This window comes from Lathyrus oleraceus, chromosome 5 (genome assembly GCF_024323335.1).
Source record: "Lathyrus oleraceus cultivar Zhongwan6 chromosome 5, CAAS_Psat_ZW6_1.0, whole genome shotgun sequence".
Lineage (NCBI taxonomy): Eukaryota > Viridiplantae > Streptophyta > Magnoliopsida > Fabales > Fabaceae > Lathyrus > Lathyrus oleraceus.
The window spans coordinates 6,851,643-6,877,856 of NC_066583.1; the positions used below are offsets into that span (position 1 = coordinate 6,851,643).

The 26,214-nt window shown below is 32.8% G+C and overlaps 6 protein-coding genes across 22 annotated transcripts; 1 reads left to right on the forward strand and 5 right to left on the reverse strand.

The window, feature by feature from the left end:
- Window positions 1-906: 906 nt before the first annotated feature.
- LOC127084956 (uncharacterized) lies at window positions 907-10,319 on the forward strand. 12 transcript variants are annotated; one of them, XR_007788847.1, is made up of 4 exons: window positions 991-1,043; window positions 1,176-1,233; window positions 3,328-4,747; window positions 9,167-10,319. XR_007788847.1 is itself a non-coding variant. In XM_051025492.1 (3 exons), the coding sequence occupies exons 1-3, from the start codon at window positions 927-929 to the stop codon at window positions 9,436-9,438; spliced, it is 447 nt and encodes a 148-aa protein (XP_050881449.1). In that variant the 5' UTR covers window positions 907-926; the 3' UTR covers window positions 9,439-10,319. The 12 variants fall into 12 exon arrangements, 1 of the variants encoding a protein (XP_050881449.1); XR_007788849.1 differs by having other exon boundaries at window positions 1,028-1,233; window positions 9,167-9,473; window positions 9,633-10,319; XR_007788850.1 differs by having other exon boundaries at window positions 1,028-1,233; window positions 9,167-9,473; window positions 9,755-10,319.
- LOC127084953 (zinc finger protein GIS2) lies at window positions 1,816-8,117 on the reverse strand. Of its 2 annotated transcripts, none has more exons than XM_051025486.1 (4): window positions 7,875-8,117; window positions 5,625-6,018; window positions 5,255-5,347; window positions 1,816-2,676 (listed from the first exon to the last, which is right to left on the reverse strand). In XM_051025486.1, the coding sequence occupies exons 2-4, from the start codon at window positions 5,753-5,755 to the stop codon at window positions 2,085-2,087; spliced, it is 816 nt and encodes a 271-aa protein (XP_050881443.1). In that variant the 5' UTR covers window positions 5,756-6,018; window positions 7,875-8,117; the 3' UTR covers window positions 1,816-2,084. The 2 variants fall into 2 exon arrangements, with proteins under 2 accessions (XP_050881443.1, XP_050881442.1); XM_051025485.1 differs by having other exon boundaries at window positions 5,625-5,843; window positions 7,875-8,115.
- Window positions 10,320-11,774: 1,455 nt separating the features above from the next.
- On the reverse strand, window positions 11,775-13,646 carry LOC127084951 (protein FAR1-RELATED SEQUENCE 5). Its single transcript, XM_051025484.1, has 2 exons — window positions 12,973-13,646; window positions 11,775-12,882 (listed from the first exon to the last, which is right to left on the reverse strand). The coding sequence occupies exons 1-2, from the start codon at window positions 13,432-13,434 to the stop codon at window positions 12,307-12,309; spliced, it is 1,038 nt and encodes a 345-aa protein (XP_050881441.1). The 5' UTR covers window positions 13,435-13,646; the 3' UTR covers window positions 11,775-12,306.
- Window positions 13,647-16,059: 2,413 nt separating this feature from the next.
- LOC127084954 (zinc finger protein GIS2) lies at window positions 16,060-19,114 on the reverse strand. 2 transcript variants are annotated; one of them, XM_051025487.1, is made up of 4 exons: window positions 18,965-19,114; window positions 18,298-18,504; window positions 17,957-18,049; window positions 16,060-16,970 (listed from the first exon to the last, which is right to left on the reverse strand). In XM_051025487.1, exons 2-4 carry the CDS (start codon window positions 18,414-18,416, stop codon window positions 16,394-16,396), a joined length of 789 nt encoding a protein of 262 aa, XP_050881444.1. In that variant the 5' UTR covers window positions 18,417-18,504; window positions 18,965-19,114; the 3' UTR covers window positions 16,060-16,393. The 2 variants fall into 2 exon arrangements, with proteins under 2 accessions (XP_050881444.1, XP_050881446.1); XM_051025489.1 differs by having other exon boundaries at window positions 18,298-18,665.
- Window positions 18,480-22,920, reverse strand: LOC127078415 (cellular nucleic acid-binding protein homolog). The gene is made up of 2 exons (XM_051018875.1): window positions 22,670-22,920; window positions 18,480-18,564 (listed from the first exon to the last, which is right to left on the reverse strand). The coding sequence occupies exons 1-2, from the start codon at window positions 22,918-22,920 to the stop codon at window positions 18,480-18,482; spliced, it is 336 nt and encodes a 111-aa protein (XP_050874832.1).
- A 26-nt stretch (window positions 22,921-22,946) lies between these two features.
- Window positions 22,947-25,769, reverse strand: LOC127084958 (dihydroneopterin aldolase 2). 4 transcript variants are annotated; one of them, XM_051025496.1, is made up of 4 exons: window positions 25,556-25,759; window positions 24,918-25,141; window positions 24,443-24,557; window positions 22,947-22,981 (listed from the first exon to the last, which is right to left on the reverse strand). In XM_051025496.1, the coding sequence occupies exons 2-4, from the start codon at window positions 25,115-25,117 to the stop codon at window positions 22,967-22,969; spliced, it is 330 nt and encodes a 109-aa protein (XP_050881453.1). In that variant the 5' UTR covers window positions 25,118-25,141; window positions 25,556-25,759; the 3' UTR covers window positions 22,947-22,966. The 4 variants fall into 4 exon arrangements, with proteins under 4 accessions (XP_050881453.1, XP_050881452.1, XP_050881450.1 ...); XM_051025495.1 differs by lacking the exon at window positions 22,947-22,981 and having other exon boundaries at window positions 24,194-24,557; window positions 25,642-25,769; XM_051025493.1 differs by lacking the exon at window positions 22,947-22,981 and having other exon boundaries at window positions 24,194-24,557.
- Between the last annotated feature and the right edge of the window lie 445 nt (window positions 25,770-26,214).

A 26,214-nucleotide genomic window follows, 5' to 3' on the forward strand; every position in this document is an offset into this window, starting at 1 on the left:
GTAGTGATGGAATATTTATAGTAGATCTGCAAACAAAGTGAGTCGAAGTTGATTAAATAACCATACATGTGCGCTTACTAGACTGCCCAATAGGAAAATGTGGTTGAGAGTAAGTGGCAGGATCAAGATTTTTGAATGAAGATTCAATTTGGAGACAACAAGGTAGTTTATAGGTAAACATGTTTAAAGTCAAAGTGGAGAATTGTAGAAGTATGTCTATAAACCTCAAGTGATGAAGAGAAGAAAAATATGTTTTGAGATTGTTAAAATCCAAAGGCGTCAGAGTTGTAAAAAAAGCTGTAAATATATAAATAGTAGAAGTCCGCAACGTTGGAGCCGAATGGGCAACAACGCCAACGGGGTTTCAGGTGGCGAAGCCCATTGTCCTTGTACAACGGAGTCGGATGGCGATCAGCGAAGGTGTGACGACAGTGGCAGTCCACATAGTGCGGTGACGATGATCTGCAGAAGGCGACGAACTGAGTTAATTCGGTGACGACTGTTAGTTGGCATGATGTGACGACTACCGCATCTGGCAGGCGGTGGCCCTTAGTAATGGGTTAGGTTCGAGCAGTTTATAGGTATCAAAACAGTTCAATTGTAGGATATTTTCGTTGATGAGCCGTGTTTTAAACTATTATGGATATATTGAGTTTCAAACTGTTTTGAATATGTATATTTGTCATTTTGTTATTAAGATTTCAAGAGTGAGTGAAAATATGGCAATCATAATTAGAGAGATAATAGTAGAAATTTCATGAAATTTTAGAAATTTAGGAAGTCTTTGCAGATGTTTAGGGAATTGATATAGTTTGCATAGTAAATTTGAAATTAAAAAAAAAAATGACAATTTTATTATAAACATGTATTGAAAAAATTGCGTAATATATTTTGATGAAAGAATGTCGACACTATAGCGCTTATTTATGGCATTTTACAAAAATGTCACCATGATGAAAGAATGTCGACACTATAGCGCTTATTTATGGCATTGCAAAAATGTTACCCCCGTAGCATCCTACTTGTCTTCTCACAGTTTCTCGGTAGCATCCAACTTGAGTTTCTCTTTCACGTTGTTTCATTTTCGTTTTTGTTCTTTGAACCGCTTCCAATGGTGGTACTAATTCACCATCATTGACGCTCGTTCTTTTTTGTTTATTTTATTTTATAACTAGGGAACTCTAGTCACGGCTTCAGTTCAGCACCTGGTTGGAACAACTCTCCTCTTCTCTGGTAACTATCAGAACCAAATTCTCATCCACTAGTATATTAGTATGTGTTGTTTTCTTAATCCCTATTTTATGAGATCAATGTCAAGATACTCCATTTTTTACTCTCTATTTTCTTCAATCATAATATTTTGAGAATATAAAGTCATTTATGTGATATTTAGGGGATCCAATTAATTTATATACGCTTCCAAAATCTTCAAAATTATACTGATAGGGAGGAAAACTTAGTGCGTCCTAATTTAAAGACTACCCCACTTTAAACTTGATCAACTATTTCACTGATTGCAGTGCTAGCATCATATTAGTATCTTGAAACGAGAAAGCAATGTTATATTATCATGGGTGTTCATATTCAAAATCGGTGTATAAAATTGCAAATCAATTAAAGAAGAACCAAAATCTGCAAGAAACAAACAAAAACCTATTTATTTATTATATACATATCATAAAAAATTGGGTTTTTTTATGATAAAAACAGTTGAAAATATACTAATATTAGTAATGCTCTACTATCACATTCACACCATTGGACTCTAGATATAAATATAATATAATATAATAATTTATGCAACATAACACATGATAAACTTCAACACAGTAGCTTATTAAGGTGGCGGGATGATGCATAATAAAAACCATGCCTCTTACATGCAGCAAAATCTTATTCCTAGCTCAAGCACAATCATAAGCACTTATAGCCTATATATTGGCATCGTGATCCATTGTCGTGACTCTACCGAGTTCAGAGTAAGAGAAAACACATACAACACCGATATTCAACAATCAGTCCTCAAACAGATAATCATAGAAAAACAATATAAGTTATGACCATAATCCATAACCTGTAATCCACTAGTATCTCCTACTAGGGTAGCGATCACCAGGGTACCGATCACTAGGGTAGCGATCCATAAAGCGACCTGAAGGACACTCATATGCCAAGTGACCACGGCCTCCACAATTGTGACAAATCATCAAGGGGCCCATGCAGTCACGGCTCATATGACCCAACTGTTGACAGTTCCTGCATACGACATCACGGTAACCACCACCACCCGCTCCACCAGCACCACGGAAGCTGCCTCTGCCACTGTGATCTCCAATAATGTTTGATTTTGGACATTGTCTAGCCACATGTCCAGAAACATTGCAGACATTGCAAATTGGGTCATTTGGACAATCACGTGCCAAGTGCCCTGTTTTCCTACAGTTATTGCAAGCCTTCTCATTCGTGCATTCAACAGCAATGTGGCCCTGCTTATAACAGTTATGGCACAACCTTAAGTCCCCTGGGGGCATTGCTGGAGCTGAGCACTCCCTGGCACGGTGGCCAGTTTTACCACAGGTGTGGCAAATGCCCTCATTTGGACAACTGCTGGCCATGTGGCCAGGTTCTTTGCAATTCCAGCACACTGATTTTGTGGAGCATTCAGAAGCAATGTGCCTGATTAAGCATAAAGGGAAGAAAATAAGAAAAACTAGCCAACCAAACCATGACACTTGTTAGTAAATATCAGATAGTTAACAATTTAACATAGCCGACTTCTAAAAGAAATCAAGTAGCATTTTTTTACTTCAAATTTGGATGTCATAAAAGCCATATATTTCAAATTTAATTTTATCCTAGAGCAAAGACTGAAACTGTAGAATGATCATGAAAAAGAAAATGGTATAAAGAGGCTTAGACATGATTACAACAGTCACACAAATTTTTTCCATTACATTTTAGTCAAACAAGGAATTAATATTTTCCATTAGATTCAATAAGGAAAATGGCCTTCATACATAAAATCAAAAATAAAATGGCATCATATAATCTAAGTATCAGTTCAGATAGATGTAACAACTGAAAGTATACGCAGATGAAGACTGTAGAGGTGCAATTATGTACTAAGCAGTGTTAAACAGCGGAATTTAAGCAAATCGCTATTGTTCCATGGTACAATTTTTAGTAAAAAATACTGTGAAATAGCAACGCTGTAGCACGGTTGGGTAGTGGAGTATAAACAAACTGTAGTTTTCTACAATCTGCATTTGACAACATTGGTATTAAGTGAATCAATGGAAATCATGAGCTCTTTTTCAATCGTTTCAGGCAACACATTGAAAGACCAGAAACTTCAATAGCATACCATATCAAGCTATTATTCAAGTACATCAGCATAAAGCTAAAGAAGAAGCTATAATCAATGACCTAGAAAGGTAAAAAAAATATAATGAGCAGAAGATAAATATAATATGAGAATTGCCTAAGTCAACCACAGTCCATAATGTGACACAAAAATGAATTGGCAGAAGATCCTAAGGTTGACATTATGGACATGAGAGCAAGGTTCATCAAGGGAAAGTTTCATCAGAAAAAATGTAAGTAAAGCATGTCAATGCTAACAGGTATCAAAATCTAAGAAAGAAAACGTAGCTGAAGTTCAAAATGAAATGTCCACAATGAATATGTTAAAAACTTAAATTATCAACTTTAATTATGCAAGGTCCAAATTAAAGATAAAGGAGGGTTTTGGAGAGAAGAGAAACGGACAAAATAGATAAATTTTGAATTTGGATCATTTATCAAAGCCCTCGAAAACCCTCTGTTAGACTCTTCAGTTACAAAACTGATATTAAATTATTAGGAGTTAAGTGGGACATTATTAGAATAATTATACTATTAATTAATAGTGTTTAGGTTTAGAATAAATAGGGGAAGACATTGGGGTGTTGATTATCTTGGAATTGGATAGGAAAAGGGGTCATTTTGGCATTGGGAGGTGCAGGCCCTCGAAGTTCTGCTGTACAATTGTGTAATTCAAAGGGATTTTCCCTATATGCTTTTATATATCAGTTGGTTTCTATCAACTGGTATCAGAGCACTTCTGATCCGGGAGAGGAAATTAAAAAAAAATGGAGTTGTCATCAAGAATAGAAGGAATATTTGATCTTGTTAATGAAGTGTTGAAAGAAGTTAGAGATTGGAGAAGAGAACTCAAAGAGTTACGACTAGAAATACCAACTTTTGAAGGACCCGATGTTGCTGGATGGATTATCAAGGTAGAGAAATATTTTAATAAAGGAGGTGTATGAAGCTGTCACATGGTACCAATTATGGATTTTGGTCAATCTAAGTTCCACTTGGGGAAATTTTAAAGAGGCGATTCTCAAGAAATTTTGGTCAGAATTTGATTTAGCATAGAATCGAGCAACGCAAATGAGAGAAATGAGATTCAGCGATGAACCAAATAAACGGCCACCGCCACAATGATTTGGCCAACAGCCGCTGTTGCTGAAACCTCGAAACGTCGAGTATCACATGGTGATTGTTGTTGTTCCTAAGATAAAGTCTAGGAAAGAGAAAGCTCCACTATTGGTGTCACCGTCATCCCTACAAACGATCATGAGAAAATTGACCGCAGTGAGCAGATCTGATCCAGGAGAAAATTATCCTATTTCTTGTATAACTCAATCTTTTTGCTTCAAGTTATGGGATCCGGGAGGATACATTCTTTCACCTTGAGGACAAGGTGAATCTTTAGGGGCGGAGTATTGTTAGACTCTTCAGTTACAAAACTGATATTAAATTATTAGGAGTTAAGTGGGACATTATTAGAATAATTATATTATTAATAGTGGTTAGGTTTAGAATAAATAGGGGAAGACATTGGGGTGTTGATCATCTTGGAATTGGATAGGAAAAGGGGCCATTTTGGCATTGGGAGGTGCAGGCCCTCGAAGTTCTGCGGTACTATTGCGTAATTCAAAGGGATTGTCCCTATATTCTTTTATATATCAGTTGGTTTCTATCACCATTTGATACAACTTTTGAGTTCCCCCATAATACGGGATTTTGTATTATAAGAATAAAAAACTCCTCAAGACCCTCCCTTCCAAAACCTTCAATTATTTCCATTTCATTCTTTCTTTTTTCAAAATTCCTCCCCTCCCCTTCTAAACTCCCAAATAAAACCTAAGGAAAGCAAACATCAAAGAACAGCATGCTAATAAATAAAAAAGGAGACTGAATTCCATACCCAGGAAGGCCACAATTGTGGCAAACTGCAACATTAGGGCACTCTCTAGCATAGTGACCAGGTCTCTTGCAGTTCTTGCACAAATTGTCTCGGCTGACAAAAAAAAAAGTTATGGTTACTGTGCTGAGAAAAGCACACGCATTCAAAATGTCAAATAGCTTGATAAAAAGAACTCATCAGAGCAGCAGGTAGAGTGTGAAAATATCATTTCATAAAAAAAGTATATAAATTGGCTCAAGGATTTTCAAACAGCACTATAAACATTTAAAGCCTCTTTTAGCACACAGCACAGTTTCATTCTTCTCCAACCTTACAACCAGAACATTTGAGTAGGAAAAGATAACAGCAAATAAATAGTTTGAAAAAAAACCTGAAACCCCGACTTGAATCTCTCCTGTAAGGAGCATCACGATAGGAATGTCGATCAGAGCGAATCTTACGGATCCCTGGGCTACGACTCCTACTCCTGCTTCGGCTTCGGCTGCGGCTGTCTGAACTCATTTTCACTTTCTTTCTTTCTTAACTTCTACCACAAGTGATCAGCAAAACCACCTCCACCACAACCTACACAATCAGCCACTGCCTCCTCCTGTCCACATCACAACCACATCCAAGATCATCCTTAAGCCTAGCCAAACCCCCACCTCCCCTTCAAAATATAAAAACCAAAATTCCAACAGTATAGAACATGAAATTTCAACAAGCAACCCATCTCGCATCAATCATGTCACCGTACTCAGCACCCAAAACTGGATAGCAAGTCTCTGTGTCACAATGTTCATAACATTTACGTACTTCTCAAAAACCAATAATATTCCCAATATAACATTAACTCTAGGTTTTGAAAAACATTAGAAAGTCAAACCACTCTTTGATCAATTAAGCTAACCAGGAAGACTGTATGCTTGGCGAAAGATACAATACAGATTCACATAGAAATTCATCTAGAGACATAACTTTTAGGAATCCTTTTCCTTTAGTGTTAGAAAGTTTGAGAAATATATGACATCATTTTTACATATTGCTTAGAAGTTAGACTATTTTAAACTATCCAAGATGATCTGATTTGTTTCCTTCTTTAATTAGGATCTTTGTAATTATTAGACATCATAACATGTAAATAGGAAAAAATCCCGTATATATATTTTGTATTTATCAATTTTAATTAAAACATGTAGGTGAACACCTATGTTTTAGCAAATATAAGGTTAAATAAAAAGAAAAATTGATTGTTTTTTTAAGTTAGTATAAGGCTATCTGCAGAGCAAAATCAAGATCGAGCAATATAGCAGCATCTACGATATGGAAACAACAACTGGGACATAAGACTGCATTGCATCCCCAGTCAATCCAAGACACATTCATTATTCTCATTTCCACAAACAATTGCAGATTAATGTGATACAAGATAAAAACCGACACAAAAACCATTACTGTTTTCTGGTGGTTCTTAACAACCCCCAGTAACCCCGCGAGGACTTAATCCAGGGAACTCCGTCGCAAATAACATAGAATTTAGGATAAATCCTACTTAACTGTCCTTGAATGTTTCTAGTATGGGTAGAAATAAACATTCATAGAATAGCATCCTGCAGTGGCGGATCTTTGTAGGGACATAGGAAAACAATGAGCCACGGCCTCTCCAAATTTTCATTTTTAATAGGTAAGTACACATCTTATAGGAACATGGGAGTATATATTAGAATTTGCGCACACCGCATTAGTTTAAAAGGAAACCCAGCAGAAAAGTAGCACTACTGCAACTATCGAACTGCGTGTTCGAATCCAGAAGGGTTCTTTTTTAAACATAAAAACTGTGAAATAATGGGATGTCATGCAAAATTAAATAAAACTAACCACTGAACCACTAACAAAACATCTAAAATAATCGAAAAAATATGTATACATTAGAATTATAGGGACATGGGAGTATATATTAGAATTTGCACACATTGCAATAGTTTAAAAGGAACCAGCGCTACTACAAGTATCAAGAAATAGGGTGATGTCACGGAATCGAACCTGCACATTGCAAGTTCAAATCCGGAAGGGATCTTTTTAAACATAAAAGTGTGAGAAATAGGGTGATGTCACGGGATCGACCAATAAAACATCTGCTAAAATAATCGAAAAATATGCATACATATTAAACAAATTAGCCCCCTCACAGATCTTCCATGGAGTTTCACTTACAATTCGACCTAATCCACTAGTGCTACAACTTATTCACATAAGTATTAATGAATACCAACATTTTAATTTTTACTAATTTAAATATGTTCCTTTAATAGATGTCATTAACCAATGGAGGAGAATTAAGACTTCACTCTTTTAGAACTCAAGTACTAAGCATTGCAATAATCAAACAATCAAACAAAAACTGCAGATTTGTTTTCATAAACGCAATGAAAATACGCAGATTACAAACCATTACGATATAGCTAAAATTGAAGTAAGATTTTGAATCGGAACCCTAAGAAGATCCAAAAACGTTTGAGTGAAAAATTAAGGGGAAAGTATACAACAGATACGATCTTAACCCTAACAGAGAATCGAATCGCATAGGAATGAAACAACGATTAATAGAAAATGAAGAAGAGAAAGGGTAAAAAGAAAGAACCTTGTTTTGAGTTCTACAGCTTCGGCGATTATGAACGGAGTTGAAAAGAGAATACAAAGGCAAATAGATATAGATCTAAGGTTCGATATTTTAAACTTTGTTTGGTTGAGTAGAATTTCAAAACAGAGAAATGAAAGGGCAGAGAAACTGGATGTTTCTATTGTTTGGAACAGAAAACACAGATATAATAACTAGTGTTTGTTTCACACGGGTTTCAAGGATTGAAATTATTTCTTGAAATGTGATATTGAAAATGCAACAACTTCATCTTTCTTTTAAATTTTTAAAAATTATTTTCAGATATTTTTTTTTTAAGAATATTGTTGCACATAAATTATTTCATAGTTAAAAAGTGGGAATTCAACATTTCCGTATAAAGTTTAATAATTATAATTTTTATTAATCACTAGAGGGATCAATTGACACCGATGTCAAAAAAAATATTAAAATCATAACTTATCCGTTAAATAATATTTGATCCAATGGTTTTTATTAACCCAATTAATCATTTATGTGTTAAATATTAATTTTAATATCATATCTTATCCCTTAAATATTATTTGATTCAATGGCTTTTATTACTCCAATTACCCATTCACCTCTCAAACCTTCTTACCATTTTCTTCTTCCGCATTATATTAATTTTTTCATTCTTTCTCAAACTAAACATATGAGACAAAATTCTAGATTATGAGAGTAAAAAATATTTATCTCCTTGGAAGACAACCTCGAACTCGATGACATCCCAAACAAAAAGAAAAACCATCAAGATTTTATCGCAGACCTCGCCAAAGAAATCTTTCCCATTGACGTGTAATCACAAGTAAAACTCTTAACCGCCAAACTAGCAATAACATCCTCATTACATTTCATGACTTTGAAGTGAATTTTTCTCTTGGAACAACAACTTCTAGATGATCTTTGAAGGGAATTAGTTTGCCACAAAAGATTATGTTGTCATGGGTTGTTGAAGCTGTGAGTTCTTCGCTGAAAAACTCAAACAAGTTATCATCATCATGATGGTGGTGATCCTTGTTATAATTGGGTTTTGAGATTTTCCCATCTTCTTTGGAGAAATCACCCCCATTAAGGTGAAATTGTAGAATTTGAAAGGTCACGAAGGGATAGAGTTTTATTATCATCGTCATAATGATAATCATATTGATCTTACAGCATATTACTTTCTCCATTCCCTACTTCTTGATCTGAGTATAACTCTTTAGCCATTATTGATACAAAAAAAATAAAAAAAGAATTTCCCATGTGGTGTCTTATTAATCAAGTTTTTGCAGGTGGAGATGACACTTCAATTAGGGATATGTCTGCTTGCTACAGGCTTGGTTTGAGGCATGAACTTTTGGAACAAGTGTTGTTTAAAGATGTTCTCGGTCCGAGTAATAGTTTTGTTGAGCTTTCTGCTCAGGCAGGGGCTCCTTTAGCGTATTCGAATTCAAGATATAGTTTTTTTGGAGAACCAAATTGTTTCTGGTGTGTCGAGCTCGCAGTTCGACCAAAGCTATGTGTTACTTGGTCATCACAATATGTATCATCAACATCCATATAGCAATTTCATTCATGACAATTACCAAGATCCTCTAGGTAAAGGCATTAAATTTTGGTTTGGTTCCAGGATATACATTTAGTGTTTTGACAGATGATTTTGAACACTTTACTTGTTAAGAGTTGAAAGGTCAAAATTCTGCACTTTAACTTGCGTTTGGGAGTAAAATCCTAAATTCATTTCCAATTGCTATGTAGGCACAATATCCACTATTATACTCAAAAAAAAAAATAGTTCTATATATTATGTGAAACCATGTGGTTCTAACTCTGGCGTTACGATGTCATGCATCATGCATTACATGGCTTATTATGGCTAGACCAATTCTCAGGTTGCCATGCCTCTAGAAAATGTCATCACAGCAAAAGGCATGCCATGTTATTGATCTTAATGAAATACCCCAAATAAAACCGAAAATAAGGAAGAACCACCCCAAGGTGATAAAAGAATGACAGCCGAAAAACCAGGAAGTCGGCCACTCCAAAGTCATATCAATCAAAAGAAAACTCAACTCAAAAGAAGAAGTATGTGAGAAAGAAATACTTAAACACAACTCCAACATAAGTGACATGGGAATGCACTAAACAATTAATACATGATGAGTCTGGCGGCCAAAAGGATGTGTAGAAGGTCCTTATACTTTGACATACCAGAACTACCAAGAGATGGAATTTTGCATGCATAGAAGAAAATACAACTACGCGTTTTGGTGGAGAAACTGGCATAGAGGTCCAGGAAACACAAGCTCTAAATATTAAGTGCTCTAATAGTTGTAGGATTTGTAATTTGTAATATTTGTGAAAAATATTGAGTGCTTGTGGAAAGAAATACATTACGGTTGTATCTTATTGAAATTATAGGTTAATGTTTTATATTCTTTTGTACTTTTCTTCTATCATTTACTAGTTAGCATCAATTTTTATATCAATAACAAATATGAAGGTTAAATATTCTCTCAATATAATCTGGATAAATATAATTTAATTATAATTTAATCATAATTGTCTACTACATAAAATATCAAAGTGTCTACTACATATTCTTTTTCCTATTGCATAAAAAAGAATTTTAAAAAGTGTTTATTGCATAAAAAAAGTGTTTGTTACATATTTCCTGTTACATACAAATGTGTCTGCTACATGTTGTATAATTCTTCTCATCTTCATTATCTAAAGTTACCTGTAATTCAAATTTGAAAAAACTAAATAAATATATAAGAAAAGTAATATGAAACTTCAAAAAAAGACATTTTAAAACATTTATCTCTGATTTAAGTAGGTAGATTAGCTACATCTTGACTTATTTTTGGCTTGCAACTTCTTCGATTATGATCATGTTCTCCACATAATTGACACGATCGTTGTTTTTTCAGAAGTCGATTCATTGACAACTCTAAGCTACTTTTAATTCGTTTTGATTGCGAGACTCGAAAGTCATCCTTTTGTCTTCCTTTAGTTTGTGATACTACAGGATCTCTAATAGTTGATTCAGGCCCATCATTTTCATGTCCACTAATCAGCACGCCAGAATAATTTGGCTCTTGATTACTAGTTTCAATATATGAATTCATCACTATGGCCTTTTTGTATATTTGTTCCAACTCTAATACTATAAATATGCATGTTTTCTCATATTTTGCAGCAAGATCGGGTAACAAGCTTGCTTGATTAAGAACATGCAGACTTCACAAAGTTGTTGGATTATCGTTGTCAGATACATAATGGTTTTCGCTAATATTAAATCCTAAGCTTTTATTAGCGTCCTTTGTCCAGCGGTGCAAAATATACTTATTTGGAATGTCTACAATATTTTTTGCTTGAAAAATCACAAGGATGTGCCTACATAATATTCCCAAAAATTCAAAAAGTTGACAACTACATTTGGCATCCATTTTATCAAGATTTACACTTACAGTAAGTCAGTCTTGAGAATTAAAACAATTGGATACCTTATATGTAGATTGAGATCCATTTTTATCAACTTTATTCTTTATTAACTGACTAACTTTTGCTAGCTCATCTTGAAACTTGTTAAATATGGTTCTGGTATAAATAGTTGCAGCATGCTCTTATATTTTAGAACCAACATTTAAGATGCATGATCGGTGTCTCGATTCAAAGTCTTCTTTTCTTTCATTCTCGTAGAGACATTCGACTGCTTTGTGAAATTTCACAATAAAATCTCGCAGTGTGGTTGAAGAATCAACAAAAGAATAAAAAAAAAGCATTTATGCTCTCACTTCTTTGAGTAGTGTTCATTCCGGCAAAAAAATGTATTTCTATTATAAATAGGAACCCACCATTTTTTCATACCGTATAAACCTTGAAGCCATTCATTATTTCCCAAATCATACTCAATCATTATACGATGCCAATCTTCTTCAAAATCTTTTACACATGATGAATCATGAATACACCTTTTCAGACCAAGCTTAAAAATCAAAGTTTTATGGTATATGTGTGAAAGTTTCTCTGGAAATATTTTCCTAATATGCCATAAACATAAACGATGTCGAGTATGTGGAAATACCTTGGATATAACAACTTTCATTGCCAAATCTTGATCAATAATTATTGACACTTGACTTTTTCCTCCCATTGCCTTTAGCCAATTTTTAAATAACCATGTAAATGATTTCTCTGTTTCATCTTGCAACAAAGCACAACCAAATAAAATAGATTGGTGATGAGGATTTAACCCTGTAAAAGATGCAAACGACATGCTATACTTGTTTGTCTTATATGTTGTATCAAATGTAACAACATCACCAAAAACTTTATAGGATAACCTTGATCTTGCGTCAACCAAAAAAAAAATCATTCGTGCATGGTTGTCACATTGTATTTTGCAAAAGAAATTTGGATTTCCAACCTATTTTTGCTTACAAAAGTTAAATACACTTTGAGCATCTCCAACATCTAAATTTCGAGATCGAAGATCCGTAAGATAATTCCAACAATCTCTATTAGAGAAGGTTGAATCCTGATTGTTAAATAATGCAACAACTTTTCCTGTTGGCAACCCCTCTTGATCAAACTTTTTAACAAGGTTCTTTGCAGCGCCACTTATTTTCTTATGACATCTAAGATATTTCGCACTCTTGTGTGCCTTTGAAGTAACAAGTGTAGTCTTACAACCAATCATCAAAGTCGAACACCTTTTCTCACGTTTACTTTTGATTGCAATACTTTCTTCATTACATATATTATTGATTATATGTTTTCCAACATTAGAGCACACAAGTATGCATGAATTGTGCTTACTTGAACGCGTACGAATTCCAAATCCTTCTTTCTTAGCGAATTCTCTGTAGAAATTTTTAACATCCTCGAGAGAGTCAAATTCCAATCCAACATACGGATAAGTGTTATGAGGCTCAATGGCAATATGATCATTGTGTGAAAAAATATTTGACACATTTTCATCACTATTTTGAACCTCATTGCCCTGAATGTAAAACAATAAAAGTTAAAAAACTTATACCAAATAGAAAACTTTCAAGTATTAAACTGTAAATATACTATTTATATAGATTACCTCATTGTTATCATTCATGTTTTTCAAAGAATTGGAAATTGACGTTTCTTCAAACTCAAACACAGAGGAGCTATGCAATTCAATAGTTGACTCTCTCCATGCTTTAATAATGATCAAAGCTTTGTTGCAGTTTGTATCAACAGTTTGAAGATCATAAATAATCCTCACCATATAATCAAGAACCACTTCTTCAGTTACCTTTGATAATGTAGTGTCATAGTTCTTAAAACATGTTTCTAATAAAACCATAGATAGATACTGAATTGAAGGACATTGAATCATAATTTGTTTCTTTATTTCACAGACCAATTCCATGGCGCTGACCTTCTCAGTGTTGACCCATTGGCAGATGGCGAGATTCATAGGCCAATTAGGTTCTTTAAGAACCTCAGAGGTTGCATCCTCCACAATCTTATGAATTTGGTTTGAATCTTGGAGAGACTTTTTATTGTTAAAGTTCATTCTCACACTCACCCGATAGTGATTTTATTGAAAAAATTGGGGGAGAAATCGATTTGATGATGAGAAAACTTCAGAGAATGTGCAAGGAGGATGAATGACTGAGTTCATACAAGTGATGTAACACGATTAATTTTTATCCTGGTCGTAGATCAAAAAAAGGAAAAGCACAAAAGGTTTAAGAAAGAAGAAAAAAAAATTCATGAGTGGAAAGGTTTGAGAGGTGAATGAGTAATTGGATTAATAAAAGTGATGGATCAAGTAATATTTAACGGATCAGATATGGTATAAAAATTAATATTTAACACATGAATGATTAATTGAGTTAATAAAAACCATTGGATCAAATATTATTTAACAGATAAGATATGGTATCAAAATTAATGTTTGACACCAATGTCAATTGATCCCCTCCCTATATATATATATATATATATATATATATATATATATATATATATATATATATATATATATATATATTATATATATATATATATATATATATATATATATATATATATATATATATATTGCACTAACCGTATAAATTATATTTATATTAATTAAAAACAATTATTATTCCATCTAAATTGGATTGTAAAATTACTTATATGAGTTGATATTTTAGAGTGTTTTGGATGAAGTAATTGCAAAATTTTAAGCAATTCAAATTATTCAATTGAAATACATTCATTTTTAAATTATTTTATTTTGATGGAGTATTAAATGATTCATTTTTAAAATTGTAGGATCATTTTCATAAATTTTTAAAAATTTTGGGCCAAATTTAAAATATGAAAAATAATGACCAATTTATAATTTTTGAAAATTTGAAGGCCCCAAGTAAAATTGGAAATATATTAGGGATTTATTTTTAAAAAAATAATTTTTTTTAAGATAAATGTGAAATTTTCATAAAACACGAAGACCATCTTGCAAAATTTTAAAAGTTAATAATAAATAATTTATTATTCACATTATATTATATGGAATGAATGAGCAATTTTAAATTCTTTACTTTTTGATGTCATTTGAAATTCTTTAATTTTAACTTGAATCAAATACTATATAGTTTTACATCATTTTAACAATTCTTCATATTTTTTATTCAAACAATGAATTTTGATTAAATCATTTTAAATTTCTTCAAAAATTGCTTTTCTTTATTAAAATGTTTCATTATACACACACACACACATATATATATATATATATATATATATATATATATATATATATATATATATATATATATATATATATATATATATATATATATATATATATATATATATATATATATATATATATATATACGCGCTTAATATTTTAGAGATGGTCGATGAATAATATGGATAAAATATTTTATTTTCCGATAATATCTATTTTATTTTAATTAATTATTATTTTTATTTAAAAGATTAAAAATTTACTTTTAAATGTCAAAATTCCCTTTTTTTTTTGTCCATGTCACAAATTATTTTGTTCTTTTTGTATGATTATTTAACACAATTCAATTTATACGATTGTTCATTTTACAATTAAGTAATTTATTTTAAATTTACATTTGCATTTTATATAATATCAAATAAATTTTTCTGTGCAGACGCACGAGTATCTTATTAGCTGATTTATAAATATCTGTGTGATTAATCTTTTAACCCCACGTGTAAGGAAGACAATAGATAAAGTTTGAACAGAATACTGGAGTACTCGTCCACGTACTTGTATCATGTCTCTTTATCCGCATTTATAATAAAAAATAATCGTTCAATTATAATTTATTATGGAATTTTAAAATTTTAACATAAAAAAATTCAATTATGGTATTATTAAATAAATAAATAAATATTTGTTTATACTAAAATATATACAGATTTATTATAATTTAATATATATATATATATATATATATATATATATATATATATATATATATATATATATATGGTAAATTAACACGTGTATATAATAATAATAAAATATATATAAATATATATTATAAGAGTATAGAATATAAAGTGGTTACTAAGATACTCATACTCACGTTACTCACGTTCATACCCGTTTATAATTCGTCCATATCCATTTTACGGATTTTTACTCTACGAATAATTTTTACAAGTAGCCACTAAGGATGAGTCCAATTTTCATCCCTATTTAAGGATAACAATTTAACACTCATCCCTAATGGATACCTACAAAAATACTTACCACGCGTAGTATAAAAATATGCAAAAATCGGACTCGAATAATTATTCACTTAAATAAATGAGGATTGATGCGAATATAAACACCTTAGTACCCATCATATCTCATACCCGCACAATATATATTTATATATTTTAATTTATATTATTATATAAAAATAAATATCTATTAATTTGTAAAAATATATCAATTTTAAATATCTAATATAAATGTGTGGTTTTCTCAAATCCCTATTTTATGAGGCCAAAAGCCCTACAATGTTTTCGCTAACTCATTGATAACAATTTCAAAAAATTACAATTAGCTTATGTTGACGTGACAGATACTCAAGTCAACTCTTGCGAGACACGCTAAAAAAACCGATAAACACAAATGAACTAATACTAAAATTAGTATCCTCTCACACCATTGGACTCTGGGAATAAATATGATATATCATATAATAATTTATGCAACATAACATAAACTTCAACATAGTAAGCTTATTAAGGTAGCAGAATGAAGCATGACAAATACCATGCCTCTTACAAGCACCAAAATCCTATTCCTAGCTCAAGCACAATCATAAGTACTTATAGCCGATAAATTGGCATCATGATTATTGTCACGACTCTACCGAGTTCAGTGTAAGAGCAAACACATACACCACCAATATTCAACAATCAGTTCTCAACCAGATAATCAGAGAAAAGCAATGATATAAGTTATAACCATAATCCATAATCCATAATCCATAACCAGTAATCCATTAGTACCTCCTACTAGGGTAGCGATCGCTAGGGTAGCGATCTACAAAGCGACCTGAAGGACACTCATATGCCAAGTGACCACGGCCTCCACAATTGTGACAAATCATCAATGGGCCCATGCAGTCACGGCTCATATGACCCAACTGTTGACAGTTCCTGCACACAACATCACGGTAACCACCACCACCCGCTCCACCAGCACCACGGAAGCTTCCTCTGCCACTGTGATCTCCAATAATGTTTGATTTTGGACATTGTCTAGCCACATGTCCAGAAACATTGCAGACATTGCAAATTGGGTCATTTGGACAATCACGTGCCAAGTGCCCTGTTTTCCTACAGTTATTGCAAGCCTTCTCATTCGTGCATTCAACAGCAATGTGGCCCTGCTTATAACAGTTATGGCACAACCTTAAGTCCCCTGGAGGCATTGCTGGAGCTGAGCACTCCCTGGCGCGGTGGCCAGTTTTACCACAGGTGTGGCAAATGCCCTCATTTGGACAACTGCTGGCCATGTGGCCAGGTTCTTTGCAATTCCAGCACACTGATTTTGTGGAGCATTCAGAAGCAATGTGCCTGATTAAGCATAAAGGGAAGAAAATAAGAAAAACTAGCCAACCAAACCATGACAATTGTTAGTAAATATCAGATAGTTAACAATTTATCATAGCAGACTTCTAAAAGAAATCAAGTAGCTTTTTTTAAAACTTCAAATTTGGAAGTTGTAAAAGTCAAACAACCTATATTTCAAATTTAAATTTATCCTAGAGCAAAGACTGAAACTGTAGAATGATCATGAAAGAGAAAATGGTATAAAGAGGTTTAGACATGATCACATCAGTGACAAATATTTTCCATTACATTTTAGTCAAACAAGGAATTGATATTTTCCATCTGATTCAATAAGGAAAATGGTCTTCATCCATAAAATCAAAAATAAAATGGCACCGATATAATCTCCGTATCAGTTCAGATAGATGTAACATCTGAAAGTAGAAGCAGATGAAGACTGTAGAGGTGCAATTATGTATTAACCAATGTTGGTTAAATAGCGGAATTTAAACAAATTGCTATAGTTCCACAGTACAATATTTAGTACAAAATATTGTGAAATAGCAACGCCATAGCACTGTAGTGTAGCGGAGTATAAACAAACTACAGTTTTCTACAATCTGCATCTGACAACACTGGTATCAAGTGAATCGAGGGAAATCATGAGCTTTCTTTTCAAAAGTGTGCTTATGTATAGACGTCATAAGTATATTTTAATATTTAGAAAATCATAACATAGTTTGAATTTGGATAGTTTATCAAAGCCCTCCAGAACTCTTCGACACAACTTTTGAGTTCCCTCATATTAGGGGGATTTTGTATTAGAAGAAAAATAAACTCCTTAAGAACCCTCCCTTCCCAAAACCTTCAATTATTTCCATTTCATTCTTCCTTTGTTTCAAAGTCCTCCCCTCCCCTTCTAAACTCACAAACAAAACCTAAAGAAAGAAATACATCAAAGAACAGCATGCTAAGTAAAATAAATAAAAAAAGGAGACTCAAATCCATACCCAGGAAGGCCACAGTTGTGGCAAACTGCAACATTAGGGCATTCTCTAGCATAGTGACCAGGCCTCTTGCAGTTCTTGCACAAATTGTCCCGGCTGCGGTGAGAAAAGCACACGTTCAAAATGTCAAACGGCTTGATAAAAATAACATATCAGAGCAGCAGGTAGAGTGTGAAGATATCATTTTATAAAAAGTAAATAAATTGGCTTAAGGATTTACAAACAGCACTATAAACATTTAAAGCCTCATTTAGCACACAGCACAGTTTCATTCTTCTCCAACCTTACAACCAGAACATTTGAGTAGGAAAAGATAAACAGCAAATAAATAGTTTGAAAAAAACCTGAAACCCCGACTCGAATCTCTCCTGTAAGGAGCATCACGATAGGAATGTCGATCAGAGCGAATCTTACGGATCCCTGGGCTACGACTCCTACTCCTGCTTCGGCTGTCTGAACTCATTTTCACTTTTTTTCTTTCTTAACTTGTACTACAAGTGATCAGCAAAACCACCTCCACCACAACCTACACAATCAGCCACTGCCTCCTCCTGTCCACATCACAACCACATCCAAGATCATCCTTAAGCCTATCCAAACCCCCACCTCCCCTTCAAAATATAAAAACCAAAATTCCAACAGTATAGAACATGAAATTTCAACAAGCAACCCATCTCGCATCAATCAGCACCCAAAACTGGATAGCAAGTCTCTGTGTCACAATGTTGATAATATTCACGTACTTCTCAAAAAACAAAAACATTCCCAATATAACATTAACTCTAGTACCCAGCAATAAGCAAACAAAAAGTGCATATTTGTTTTTCATAAACGCAATGAAAATCCTTGAAATCATTAATTACTATATAGCTGAAAATGAAGTAAGATTTTGAATCGGAACCCTAAGAAGACCCAAGAACAGAGAAAATCCAGACGTAATTAAGGGGAAAGTATGCAGATACGATCTAAACCCTAACAGAGAATCGAAGAGAAAGGGATAAAAGAAAGAACCTTAGTTTGAGTTGCACAGCTTCGGCGATTTTGAACGGAGTTGAAAAGCGAATAAACAAGGTGCGATCTAGAGCAGACGCACACGATTTCTCTTAAACTTTGTTTGTTTGAGCAGAATTTCAAAACAGAGAAATGAGATGAAGAGAAATTTGGTGTTTCTATTGTTTGGAAGAACATGGATTTATAAATATATCTATGAATGTGAGATTATAGGTCTAAAAATATGATATTGAAAATGCAATATTATCATATTTGTTTAAAAATTAACTTTAGGTATTTTTATTCTTTTATGTAATTATTTTTTTGTTTAAAGAGTGGGAATCTAAAGTTTAATTAATTATAACTTTGCAATACTAATCACATTTATTTTTATTTTATATTTTTTAAATTAAATAAATATTATAAATAGTTTTGAGAAATTTTCTTTTTGGCCAAATACTTGTATATTCATAGAAATAATACTAAAAATAGAATTCCAAAGAATAATATTTTATAACCTAAAACAAACGCATCCTATAAAATTATATTTTAAGTATATACAAGTTTTTGATCCAGACCTATTTTTAAGACTATTGTTTCGTTGTGAAATTAGAATTTATGTCGATCGATGACGTAAGACTCTGGAATTGGTGAAGTTAATCTCTGATACGATGGCGTGGGTAGATATGCAAGGTTATCACACTAAGTCAGTTCAGAGTCGAAGATGAGTATAGTAAAAAGTAGATATATAAAAGTGTACCTTGACTCTCACATGTGCATGTGCTCACTTTATATGTTGGCTAATCTTGATTGGACTTGTGTATGATTGGACATTTGTACTGAGCTTTTGGTCGGTCCAGAACAGTTGCTTCCAACGCTTGTCGGACGTGAACTAGCCGAGAAGTATTCAAATTCGTGGTCGGTCTTTATTGATGACGTCCGACCATAACGGAAAGAAGGAAATACATGGATCAGATACGAAAGCAACTTCATCATTAACCATCGGTCATTTATCATTAGCTAATGAAGACTTTCATGACAAAAACATGTTATGTAATTTGATGTCATGGTGTTGTAGATGCATGAAGGTTGTATTATAGCACTTTAATAAGTTTTATGGGCGACAAGTGATAAAAATCCATTTGACAGCTTCTAACATGGTACTAGGAGCTGATTTACTTGAGTATTTCTATAGTAAGGCTGGTGCCAAAACAACTTATATGATCGACAAATATATATTCACAATGATAACCTTCTAAAGATTTGGTGTAAGAAACTTATCAACAACTGTATTTTGATCATTAAAATTTTATCGTTTGTGCAAATCGTGTTACTCCAACTTGATGGTAAGGTTGTTAATTGTGTCTTCAATGGATATCCAAGAGATAAGAAAGGGATATGAAATGTGAAAAGTGGAATCTGAATGATTAAAGTTCGTCATAAGCAGATGTATTATTTCTAGTGAGTCGCGCAAGAGGAGTAAGAGTATATATTTGAAAATGGAGGTATTAGAAACTATGATGGAGAAGATTTAGTTTAAGATGGAGGTTCATGTAATGGATACTAGTAGTAGTTATGGAACATTTATAGTGGATTTGAAAATAAAAAAGTCAAAGATGGTTGAATAACTATATATGAATGCTTGCTAGATTACCCAAAAAGGAAAAGATGGTTGAATAACTATAAGTGCAAGTGACATGATCAGGATTTTTTCAAATAAAGATTCAATTTGGAGAGAGCAACAAAGTAGTTTATTAGCAAACATTTTTAAAGTTAATGTGGAGAATTATAGAAGTAGTTTTAAAATCTCAAGTGATAAAGAGAAGGAAAACATATTTCAAGACTGTCAAAAACCAAAGGCGTCAGAATCGTAGAAAAGCTTTAAAGATCTAAACGATAGAAGTCGACAACGTCAAATTCGAAGGGGTGGCAGCGCCAACGATCGGGTGGCGAATCTCATCGGCATCATACAACAGAGTCAGATGGCCATCGACAAAGGTGTGACGACTATGGTAGTCCACGTAGTACGGCAACACTCGGTAGTAGGCAAGGTCCAGACATTTTACATAATCGAGTGATCATCGACAAAAGTGTGAAGACAATGGTGATGCACATAGTGCGCGATCCTCGGAATAAGGTATTGATTTAGTATGCGTTATTTTCTTAATTCTTATTTTATAAAATTAAAGCCCCTGTTATATTAGTACATTATAAGACCACATGTGAAATCAATTTTTTACTCTTCCTTTTCTTCAATCCTAATATTTTTATAATATAAAATCTATTATGTGATGTTTAATGGATTTTCTTTTAATTTATATTAAAGTAATTAAAATCAGATCGAATAACTGGTCTATCTATAGATTAAAGATTTTAAGATTAGATTGGGATTGAATCCAGTTGAATCGTTTATAAATAAATAATATTTTTTGTTTATAGAAGAATAATGTACCAGAATAATTTTATTTTTTAAAATGATATAAAAATATATTAACAATTTCATAGTAATTAACATTTAATAATTTAATTAATTTTATATCCTAAAATTTTATATTTTATTATTTAGAAATATTTAAAAACTGTTAATAAATAAAATAACCCATGTATTTATAATGTCCCAAATCTCCGGTTTTTTGATTAAAAAATATATTTTACTCTTTAATAAATTAATTAATTTTAGTTAAATTGAAGAAGGAAGAATAAGGTTATACCGAAGAATATTTTTATTAAAAACGAAACACTTATGTTTTTATAAATTAAAAGCAAAATCCAATCCAACTTAAAACCTTTGATTTTCCAATTTTTGACCCGATCCTATCCGACCGACTGTTCCAATCCAATTTTCATTACGATGATTTATATACACTTTATAAATTCTATGTCCAGATTTAAAGTCTACCCCACTTTAAACTTGCTCATAATTATAGTGCAGTATAAAGAATAAATTACTATGCACTGTCAGTATAAAAAGTTTTACACGGTTGATTCATCACCATCATCCGTTTGCATTACTTTATAGATTTTTAAAATAAAAGTCAAAATTATTTCAATATCCAACGTGATTAACTGACACTATGTATATAATAATTTGTGCAACATAACATATACATATCATAAAAAATGTTTTTTTTATGATAAATACAATTGAAAAAATATTAAAATTAGTAATACTCTCACACCATTGGCCTCTAGGTATATAATAATTTATATAGCATATAATAAACTTCAACATAGTAGCTAAACTTCAACATAGTCGCTTATTAAGGTAGTAAGATGATTCAAAACAAAAATCATGCCTCATAAGCAGCAAAATCTTATTCCTAGTTCAAGCACAATCATAAGCACTTATAGCCGATATATTGGCATTATGATCATTGTCGTGACTCTACCGAACAATATTCAACAAACAGTCCTCAACCAGATAATCATAGAAAAACAACAATATAAGTTATAACATTAATCCATAACCTGTAATCCATTAGTATCTCCTACCAGGGTGGTAGCGATCACTCGGACAGCGATCCACAAAGCGACCTGAAGGACGCTCATATGCAAAGTGACCACGGCCTCCACAATTGTGACAAATCATCAAGGGGCCCATGCAGTCACGGCTCATATGACCCAACTGTTGACAGTTCCTGCATGCGACATCACAGTAACCACCACCTCGGAAGCTGCCTCTGCCACTGTGATCTCCAATAATGTGGGATTTTGGACATTGTTTACCTATGTCCAGAAACATTGCACACATTGCAAATGGGGTCATTTGGACAATCACGTGCCAAGTGTCCTGTTTTCCTACAGTTATTGCAAGCCTTCTCATTCATACATTCAACAGCAATGTGACCCAGCTTATAACAGTTGTGGCATAACCTTAAGTCCCCTGGAGGAATTGCTGGAGCTGAGCACGCCCTAGCACGGTGGCCAGTTTTACCACAGGTGTGGCAGATGCCCTCATTTGGACAACTGCTGGCCATGTGGCCGGGTTCTTTGCAATTCCAGCACATGGATTTTGTAGAGCATTCAGAAGCAATGTGTCTGATTAAGCATAAAGGAAAAAAAATAGCCAATCAAACCATGACACTTGTCAGTAAATATCAGATAGTTAACAATTTAACATAGCCAACTTCTAAAAGAAATCAAGTTGCTTTTTTTACTTCAAATTTATAAGTCGTAAAAGACAAACAACCTATATTTCAAATTTAAATTTATCCTAGAGCGAAGACTGAAACTGTAGAATGATCATAAAAGAGAAAATGGTATGAAGAAGCTTAGACATGATTATATCAGTCACAAATATTTTCCATTACATTTTAGTCAAACATGGAATTATTATTTTCCATCAGATTCAATAAGGAAAATGGTCTTCATCCATCAAATCAAAAATAAAAATGCACTGATATAATCTCGGTATCAGTTCAAAAAGATGCAACAGCTTAAAGTAGACGCATATGAAGACTGTAGAGGTGCAATTATGTATTCAGCAATGTTGTTAAATTGCGGAATTTAAACAGATCGCTATTGTTCCACGGTACAATATTTACTACAAAATATTGTGAAATAGCAGTGTTGTAGCACTGTTGCATAGCGGACTACCAAAACTGCAGTTTTCTACGATCTGCATTTGGCAACATTGGTATTAAGTGAATCGAGGAAAATCAAGAGCTTTTTTCAATCGTTTCAGACAACAAAACCGATGCCTCTTGAAAGACTGGAAACTTCAATAACATACCATATAGAGCAATTATTCAACAGCAACATAAAGCTAAAGAAGAAACTATAATCAAGGATTGAGAAAGGAAAAAAATAAATTGAGCAGAAGATGAATATAATACGTGAATTGCCAAAGTCAACCACAGTCCATAATGTAACACAAAAATGAATTGGTAGTAGATGCTAAGGTGACATTATGGACATGAGAGCAAGGTTCATCAAAATAAAGTTTCATCATAAAATATGTAAGTAAAGAAAGCATGCCAATGCTAACAGGTATCAAAATCTAAGAAAGAAGTTCAACATGTCCACAATTAACCTATTAAAAACTTCAATTATCAACTTTAATTATGCAAGGTCCAAATTAAAGAGAAAGCTCAAAGACCAACTTCTGTCCCTCTCCACAGTAATTTACTATGGCTCTTTTTGGGAGTTTGGAAAAACATTAAAGTCACACCAGTCTTTGATCAATTCAGCTAACCAGGAAAAGTGTGTGCTAGGCATAAGATACAATATAGATTCAAATAGAAATTCATCTAGAGACATAACTTTTAGGATTCATTTTTCTTTAGTGTTAGAAAATTTGAGAAATAATATGACATCACTTTTACATCTCGCTTAGACTATTTTAAACTATCAAAGATGATCTGATTTGAGAAATATCTTTTACTATAACTGCATTTATTTAATATGAAAGTTCTATTCTGTCAAATCGCTTCTGCGTCTCAAAATCTCAACACCTAAGTAATCAAGCGGGCCCGGAATTGCCACATGAGGCTTTCCAACCTTGACACGAACAGCAGATATGTCTTTGTGAATTTCCAAAGTGGAGATTGCAATTTTTTGGGCCACTGACTCCAGAAGATTTTGAGCTGGTCCTTCAATAACTTCCTTAGCTATACTGCATCAACCAAGAGTGTATGTTTAGTTTAGCATTGAAAAGCTTTACAAACCTATGTTTGACTCCAAATAATTACTCTTATTTTGAGAACAAAGGTTATATTCAGATACACGACTAAATAAAACATTGATCATATAAGAAAAGATAAAATAAAGTCAAAGTCTTTTAAAAAAGCTATAAGTTGTTTTCATAAGTTATCCTCAAGAGTTTATATAAACAAACTTGAAACAACTTATATGTGCCATAGCCTACTTGTATAAGGTCTCCTAAATAGTTTCATAAGTGCTTATGAGAGTATATATAAAATAAAACCAAATTAAGCACAAATTATTGATAAGATCACTCGAAATGGTGACTGACCGATATAACTCAACATAACTAAAAGAATCAGACAAGTTATCAGATTTTCCAGCTGGTTTGAGATCCATCCAAGCATCTATATCTACAAAAAACTTCTGCCCCAAAGTCCTTTCTTCCTTCAAAGCTCCATGAAAACCATAGAAACTTAGCCCCTTTAGAACCAGTTTATCTTCACCTATCAGTGCATCAACACCTTCCATTTTATGCTTCAATTAAACAAACTCCTACTTAACAAGCATATATAAAAAAATGTTGTGAGTGCAGAAAACAAGATAGACAGAAAAATAAACTCAATTAATAATAAAGTTCAAATGCAGTTTTAATTCCTCTATTTTGACTACATTAAAATTTGAGTCACTTGATTTCTAAAACTGAGTTTTTTTAGCTTCATCGTTCTCTTTTGTAACAACCAATAAGAACTCAAGTACCAAGCGCAGATTTGTTTTTCATAAACGCAATGAAAATCCTTGAAATCATTAATTACTATATAGCTGAAAATGAATCGGAACCCTAAAAAGACCCAAAAATTAATGGGAAAGTATACAGCAGCTACGACCTTAACCCTAACAGAGAATCAAATCGGAATGAGAAAACGATTAATAAAAGATGAACAAGAGAAATGGGTTAAAAGAAAGAACCTCCTTTTGAGTTCCACAGCTTCCGTGATTTTGAACGGAGTTGAAAAGCGAATAAACAAGAAAGAAAAAAAAAGTTCTTATCTCACCTAGGCAGGATGGGTTTGGTTTGAGAAAAAGCTCTGAAGAGACAAATAGATGAGAGAGCCTAAGAAAAGAGAAAAAAAAAAAAGAGAAATAGAGTTGATTTGAAGTATTGATTCGTTTAGGAGAAAGAGAAAAGAAAAAAAAGTGTTCCATAATTTAAAAATACTAAAATGCATCTTTGATAAATAAGTTTTTTTTAAAATAATCATAATTTAAAAATATCTATCAAAATAATCACTTTTCCAAAAATATCTAATATAGACGTCAGTTGCATTGGCACATCTAATGAAAATGTTATTCATTTGCGCCAAATGTACTGACGTCTCCATGGCCATGACGCCATTAAAAGTGGCGCATGCATGTGTAGGCGTAACATGCAATGGCGCATGCATAGTCCATTCTACGTGTACGGCAATGCATATGGCTACTGCTCCACCGCTCCATTTATAAATACACAACATCACTCTCCCACAATTTTTACACATCTTCTAACTATCCCATTCAATTTTCCTTCATTCTCCTTCCATTTTTCTTTAAAATGTATTCATATTCATACTTGTGTCCTTATATTCACA